The sequence below is a fragment of the Spea bombifrons genome, chromosome 4 (assembly GCF_027358695.1).
Source record: "Spea bombifrons isolate aSpeBom1 chromosome 4, aSpeBom1.2.pri, whole genome shotgun sequence".
NCBI classification, from domain to species: domain Eukaryota; kingdom Metazoa; phylum Chordata; class Amphibia; order Anura; family Pelobatidae; genus Spea; species Spea bombifrons.
In genome coordinates, this window is record NC_071090.1 from 100,393,861 (window position 1) to 100,402,227 (window position 8,367).

Here is an 8,367-nt window from a genome sequence, read left to right on the forward strand (position 1 = left end):
TTGGAAAACAAAGCAACGTCTAAAGGTATACATCCATGTTCTGTACTACTGACAAAGGAAGGTCATCTGTAAGATAAACAAAAATTCAGTTGTCAATAGTGTTCAAACAAATTGTGTAAAAGTATCATGTAAGCATACATTTTGCACTGTCCATTTCATGATACTGGGGTAAAAGCCCATCTTCAAATTGCACTGGGGACAGACTAAGCTAAATTGATAGCTTTTAAGGAAATCTGTGTGCAAACTACTTAACCCCTTCAGTCCCCTATAGACATACCGGTACGTCCAAAAAACGCATTCCAAGAATCCCATATGGACGCAACGGTATGTCCTGACAGCCTGGACTCCCCCTGACATCCGATCTGATGCTGAAAAATGAAACGGAGGGGGGAAAAAAAGGTTAGTGATTTTAAATTTAATGACATTTTTTAAAAAAATCACTAAAATAATACAATAAATAATAATAAAAAAAACAATAAAGTGACACCACTGGCATTAATAACATGTTCAAGAGGTCCCTAAGAGGACCTCTAACAATTAAAAAAAAAATAAAAAAAAAAATATATATATAAAAATACAATAAAAAATTAAAAAAATATATATATAAAAGATAATAATAATAAAAAAAGAAAAAACCTTTCATCCCATTGCCCTAACACAACATCTACCCAGTATAACCCTCCTGCCCCCGTTCACAACCCCCAAACCTGTTAAGCCATAAGCATAAAAATTCTATGAGTAATGTACACCTGATAGTATGTTCCCTATAATTACTGGAAAAGTATGGAAAATCTATATAACTTAGGTGTTTCTGAAATCAGGACACCTGAATTGATAAATTTGGAGGGGATTTTCCATCACTTTAACTAATTTTGTGAGGATTCAGAGGGAAAATGTATTAAAAAAAAATTAGGTGTTTTTTTCTAATTTTCGCTAGTTTTTACTGAATTTCTCATTCTAAATTTTCAGTTACTCATCTAACTATGGTATCAAAAGAAAGCTCTATCTCTCCTTGAAAAAACAATATATATAGTTTACATGGGTGCACTATTCACAGGAACAGAGAATAATCGCTGAACCGACATAGCGCAAAAACAGCAAAATTGCTCCGTGACTTGAGGTACCAAAAACCCCTGGGATTGAAGGGGTTAAAATAGTCGGCATTGTAATGGTACCTAAACAGTTAAATTTAGAATCTTTTATGTCTGTTTTCTGATAACAGCCCCTGTGTTTCAATGTAATTAACATTTATTTTACATTTTAGAAAAATAATAAAGCATTTACTCTGTTTTCAATAAGCATAACTGGGCACTTTCTAAATGAGCGGACAATGAGACTTTTGAAAGATTAAACCTTTTAATATCCCATTGTGACTCACCAAACATGTTAACCACATGGTACTCATGCTGGTCGTTATTTATTGATACACTTAATTGAGTCACCTGCATTCAAGCAGGGATGTCAATCCTAACATACTGGCAGCAAAAGCACCAATTCAGAGTCTTATCTATGACCACAGCAGTGTAGAATAGGAAGGAATCGGTACCAGACTGTGTGTCCTGAGAATCTGCCCCTTCACCCTGAGATTTGGGCAAAAACTTGGAGACTCTGGGGCAAAACCTGAGAGTTCCCAGGTATGTCAATAAGTACTCAGTAGTTTAATGGAAGCTTTAAGGATCTGATGAAATCACATTAAACAGCAACTACTACTACTACTAGTATTCCCACTATAAAAATAAACATGTAAGTTTGACATGCAAGGAGAAATATCTGACTACACTTTATATTTCCGTGCTTGATTTGAGTTGAAGATTCTCTATCAGAACTAGCAGTAAGCTTATGTCATGTATAATTTGTCTTTGGTTTGTACATTAACATTTTTGCATTTTTTTTTTAGAAATGCTGTTATCTTGTGTTTATCTGTTTGATTAAGGAGGAGAATATTTAACATCTGCTAACTAGTTAAGTGAGAAGTGCTGTTTTTTTTTTTAAATAAGTGAAATGGTTATAGCTGTATAATCTTCCAAATTCAGTACTGTACCATATTTATTAATGGCTTATATGACCTATTGCATTTACAGCAATCCCAAACCCAATTGTTCTACATAAATAATAGTATTTAGTTGAATTAAAATAAATAGTATTTATTGGGCTGGCATAATAGTAAAAGATGTAAAGTTATTCGGAGGGCTCTTTTTAGTGGTATGAAGAGACCTATGAGGAAGATTTGAAGAAAAGATCTCTGAGGTCCCATTCACTCACGTAACTTTACATCTTTTCTTAAGCAAGCCCTATAAATGATACTACTGTTGTCTAAAGACGAGAATATGTATATATATATTTTGTTTGACATCGCTATATTACTAAGCTTTCAAATAGCTCATGAAATGATTGAAACACAATTATTTCTCTAGTGCAAAATGTAACATTGTAAAATGTAAATAATGTATTATTATTATTATTATTATTATTATTATAAATGTTATCGTTGAATATCTTACATTACCTGACCGGATGATCATTTTACTCGGGTAAAGCTGGCATACTAATTGTGTGTGCATTTAAAGCTGTCTATAGCTTTAGGGATTTAGTACAGGAAAAGTCCTTGGAGAATAATCACATCTTAGAAAAGTTGTACTTTTTAAACACTTACATACTTTCATAAGTCATATGTGTTTATTGGTATGATTAAAAGTTCTTTAGACTGAATTGCACACATTAAAAGGGAACTTTTGAAACTACCTGTAGCTTGTGCTTTTGCTTGTCCTTGAGGTTTATTTACTAAAATCTGGGGTGGCAGGAGAGTTTTTAATAGAGTTGTAGTTTCAGTTCAACAACTTCATAATCATTATGAAGGGCCAACTTTGCCAAGTTTCTTGTTTCTTTATTGTATTACTTATTTTTAAATGTGCATTGCTTGAGGAGTTTCATGAAAGGACATGCAAGGTCTCACTGGAATGTCTCAGGTCTTTGCATGGTCTTGAAAACAACTCACATATTAGTGAATCTATGAGCCCATATAGATGGATAAGATTGGCGTAAATAGGCATAACTGCTAAATACAAATCTTAATATAGAATTTTACATGAATCCTATTTCATTAAATTAAATAAATAATTATTAAATCCATATGTAATCAATAAAGTGACAGTGCATAAAACAACATATTGATGACTGTTTAAATGTAAATATACATATTTAAAGTGAAAATAGTGCAATACATATTATATATACTAGTGTTGTTAACTCATTACTGGCTTTTATCGATGTTGATTTTCATGATTGTTCTTTCTCCACATCTGGATCTTCAAAGGCTTGTTACTGGGGGTATTCTTACATAACATATATATACTCCTCGTACTCCAAACAGATATACTGTGGATAACAAAGCATCAAAGGGTAACTTTCTGCCTCTTACGCAACTTTCAAAACCTCTCTGAAAACCCACCTGTTCAGGGAAGCGTACAACATTCCTTCCCAGTACTCCCAACCAGTGTTCCCTCTAAGCTGTGCGCTTGTCCGCGCGCACATAGCTTTTTTAGAGAGCGCACATGTCCAAAAATTGTGCGCACAACAGTTTTTCCCAAAAAAAGAAAAAAAATATAATTTTTTTTTAAACTTTATGCGGCGCGGATATTGTGCGCACAAAATTTTTGCTCTGTGAAACTTTTTGCACAAGAGAAATTTTCTGCGCACGCTAACTAAGAAAAATTAGATGGAACATTGCTCCCAACCATCATCATAATCAAGCCATCTGAACAATCAACAGCTTCAACACATCATCGGAACCAGATCAACTCATCCCCATCCAAGCAGTCCTCTCCTACGGTCTCACTTCCCCCTCAACCACGGACTAGATTGTAAGCTCACAAGAGCAGGGCCCTCTTCTCCTTTGCACCAGTTTGTTATTGTATGTTTTTCTAAATTGTTATTCTGACTGTAACAGCGCAGCGGACTCTGTAATGTAATGTGGATTAGTTACTGGAGATTGGGATAAAAAAGGAGACGAGTTAACATACAAATACATTAAACTAAAATGTGATGTAAGTAGAATTTATTTAAATCAAGTCTTATTTTTACAGCAAAACATTCAGAAAAACAGGAACACAACATTTATATTAATGCAGTGTAAAGACGCATATTACAAATATTATTAAAAAATAGTGAACTAATTCTACAACTGAAAAATATAAAGATATGTGTATGGTATTCAGAAATGCTTGACGATGGCTACTTTATGACTTTGTCACAGAAGCATGCATTCTGATATCATCTTACTAATGTTATACTAACTTTTTGTTATCAAGAAGCAAAAGTTCATGTGATTAAAATGCAACTTCTAACTGCACCTGCACAACATCTACAGTAATTTGATTTGCTTGATATTCAGCTTTTTGGAAAAATATTTTAATTTTTCGGGAAATATTTTAATTTTAATATTTTAATAGGATTAACATTCATATTAACATTCTTCAGTATTTTTGACTGCATGTAATACTTTCAAAATTCCTAGAAACTTTGTCCATGTTCCTTATCTAAGGCACGGATGGCTTGTGCAAATGATCTTCTGATATACCCTATTTGCTCGATTATAAGACGACCCTGATTATAAGACGACCCCCCAAAATCAAAATATTAATTTAGGAAAAAAACAAAAAGCCTGAATATAAGACTACCCTATAGGAAAAAAGTTTTACCAGTAAATATTAATTCATGTAAACTAATTTTCATATTTAATAAAAGCTATGATTGAGAAAAATATATTTTTTATTTCCTTTTATTTGCCAACCTGCCCCCCCCCCAGTTATGCACATCTGCCCCCAGGCTTGCCACTCTGCCCCCAGAAATGCCTTATACCCCCCTTTTTGCCACTCTGCCCCATGATGTGCCTTTTAACCCTCTATATGCCACTCTGCCTCCAGAAATGTCTTATACCCTCCTATATGCCACTGTGCCCCATGATATGCCTTTTAACCCCCTATATGCCCCTCTGCCCCATGATATGCCTAATACCCCTATATGCCACTCTGGTATATAGGGGGTTAAAAGGCATATCATGGGGCTGAGTGGCATATAGGGGGTTAAAATGCATTTCTGGAGATATATATATATATATATATATATATATATATATATATATATATATATATATACACTGCTAACAGCAATCACACTCCTATCAAGCCAAGGCAGCCAGTACATGCTGGAACCTGGGGATGATAGAAGTGTGATTACAGCCTCCCTATGCCATGCTACCACCCCCACCCCCCTTACACATCCATGCTATCACACACACTCAGTCACAAACATTTAAATACTCATTCATTCCATTAATCACACATACACACACGCTCAAACCCCCCACCCCCTTACCTGAACTGCAGATCTCCCACTCGCAGACTTCTGCAGGGGCCCGGCTGTGCGAGCAACTTCCCTGGCCCCGCCCCCAGAGGAAGGAGGGGGGGAGGTAGAGTTATGTGAGGACTGTGCTAGCTTCCTGTTCTCCTGCTGCTAATAGCAGAGACGCTGCTCACAATCAAAACCCGGTAAGCAGCCTGGCCCCAGCAGAATGAGGTCTGATTAGAAGACAACCTCGATTATAAGACGAGGGGTATTTTTCAGAGCATTTGCTCTGGAAAAAACCTTGTCTTATAATCGAGCAAATACGGTAATAGGTGAATGGAGTTATGGATGCCCCAGGATTTTACAGTATTAGGCACCAAAATGCCTGTGGGGTTTTATCAGTGGGTGTTATCTATCACAGATGTACCTATGTCAGCTGATCAAAGAAAAGCCTTCAGGTCTATATAATCTATAAAATACAGAATATACAGAAAAAAAGACCAATACTCTCCTAATGCAGTACTCTCCAAGGAATCCCTTATTAGAACTATAGACATAAAAGAGTTGGCATCTTCTACTCCTACAGCTACGGTTCTTTAAAACGAAATACTAAAGCTGGATGTGTCTTAAAAGACGCGCATACACATAACAGGGAGGAAAAGGATTTTAAGAATTTATAGCTCTTTGTATAAGTAAATTCCAAACAACACCTCAATATGTGTTCAGCAACTTCTCCTGGGTATAGTGATACCACCCATACATAGGTTTGTTGGGTTGTTTGCATTGGACTGAGGGGAATGGAGTGGTGATATTTATTTGGTGTGTCTCTGTCTTGTGCGTGTATGCCTGTTACATATGTGCTCCTGAGGAAGTTGGGTAAAACTTTAAAAAACATATCGAGTATGAGTGCCATTTTTATGACTTTTTACTAGTTTTAATGTATGGCCCTCTTCAGGATACTCTATAAAAAAGCACTGGGCTTTCAATAATAGTTAGTCTGCTAAACAGTGATCAAAGATCACATGAAGCATGATACAGGTAGACATGGACAAAACAAATTGCCAATGTCTGAAAATGGGCAGAAAGTGGTGCTTTTCACCCCATGGGGTCAGGGGAAAAATCTTGTTCCTCCAACTGTTCGGGACAAGATAATCAATTACATGGAAGTGATGACATCCACTGGGTTAATGGTCCTCTAAACTTAAATAACGATTGAAGAATATCCACTTAGAGAAAAGCAGGCCAGAGTGATCATTTGTCTTTTTAAGATCTAAGATTGGTTCTATCTGGAATCAGAGCTGGCCTTAAGTGTTTTGGCGTCCTGTGCGGTCTACTCCTCTGGCGCCCCCCATCCCAAAAGGAAAGAAAGGAAAAAATCTCCCCCCTCTGCCCCTTCTCACTATCTACTACCCCCTCTCCCTATCATTACTTACCTCGCTGCCGGAGTCCTGTGGTGGGAGCAGGAGGCGTCCGTCTTCCCGCTCTGCCGCGGTGCGCGCTTCACAGCTGAGCGCCAGAATAATTACGGCGCTCAGCATGAAACGTCGGCACCACGACGGAGTAACGGAGAGTGAGGGGCGCCGAGCGGTTGCTAAAAACTTCACGAGTGACCGCTCGGCATCCCTGCCCGGGACTTAAATTAAAACACCGTTTTTTTTTTTGTTTTAACTTTATTTAACATCCTCCGTGTTAAATAAAGTTGAAAAAAACATTATTTAACATGGAGGATGTTAAATAAAGTTAAAAAAACAAACACACAAAACCCCCCGGTGTTTTAATTTAAGTCCCGGGCAGGCGCCCCTGTTGCCATGGCGCCCTGTGTGGCTGCACAGGTTGCACACCCCTAAGGCCGGCCCTGACTGGAATCCTTTTAAACAGGCAGAAGGTTGACCTCTAGGCTTGTCTGAGTGTGTGTACTGAACCAGATCTCTGCCTTCTAAAAACATGGCAGCAACTTAGATAGTGCTTACCTATTGTGGGGTGGTTCTCTGAGATAGACCTTACACCATACAATAGCGTTTATGTTGCAGTGCATCCTATAGGCTTACATCAACAATCCTTTGGATGACAGAAGTTTGATGAATGTTCTCAGAGCTTATACATGGTCTTTCCAAAGAGTTTTCTAATGGAGCCTATGACATCTTTGTTTCTCATGCTATACACTAGTGGGTTTAAAGCTGGAACGACTGCAATATATAACATAGAGAACAGCTTTTCTTGCTCCTCCATTTGCCCAGTATCTGGTTTCAGGTACACAATAATAGTTGTCCCAAAGAATACAATAACAACAGTCATATGTGAGGAGCAGCTGGAGAAAGCTTTAGCTCGCCCAGCTAAGCTATGAATCTTTAGGATGGCAGATGATATGTACACATAGGAGGTCAGGATAAGTAGGAATGGAAGAATCCCCAAAAGCACAGCCTCCGTGAACATTACCTTATGAATGATTGTGGTGTCGCTGCAGGAAAGTCTCATCATAGTTTTCATGTCACAGAAGAAATGATTTATTTCTTGAGAACAGCAGAATGACAGATTGGAGACTAGTATAGCGTACTTTAGAGAAGTAAAGGAACTAACTAGCCAGCAAGCAGTGGCTAGTAGAGCACACGTGTTCTTATTCATTATGATGACATACTGTAGTGGAATACAAATGGCAACATAGCGATCATAAGCCATAGCGGTCAGCAGCAGAAATTCCGTTATCACACAAGATACAAATAAAAACATTTGGGTTATACATCCAGAGAAAAGAATTCTGCTGTCGCCTGTTATTGTGATGGCCAGCAGCTTCGGCAGGATTGCAGACACATACACGATGTCCTGGACTGAGAGGTTGCACAGAAAAAAGTACATTGGTGTATGTAATATTGACACAAGGCATACAAGGCCGGTGATAATGAGATTTCCAAACATAGAAAAGAGGTACATCAATAGCACCCAAAAGGCAAGCGGAAACTGCAGTCCAGTATAGTTGGAAAATGCGAGAATGTGGAACTCATGATTTGATGTGAGATTTCGTTGCAT

At 37.5% G+C, this 8,367-nt stretch overlaps 1 protein-coding gene across 1 annotated transcript; it reads right to left on the reverse strand.

The window, feature by feature from the left end:
• Nucleotides 1–7,431: 7,431 nt before the first annotated feature.
• LOC128491497 (olfactory receptor 2A12-like) lies at nt 7,432–8,367 on the reverse strand. Its single transcript, XM_053463816.1, has one exon. It carries the CDS (start codon nt 8,365–8,367, stop codon nt 7,432–7,434), a length of 936 nt encoding a protein of 311 aa, XP_053319791.1.

Excerpts from the sequence above, each read along its gene's own strand:
- LOC128491497 (XM_053463816.1), bottom strand. The coding sequence starts at position 8,367 with ATGCAACGAAATCTCACATCAAATCATGAGTTCCACATTCTCGCATTT.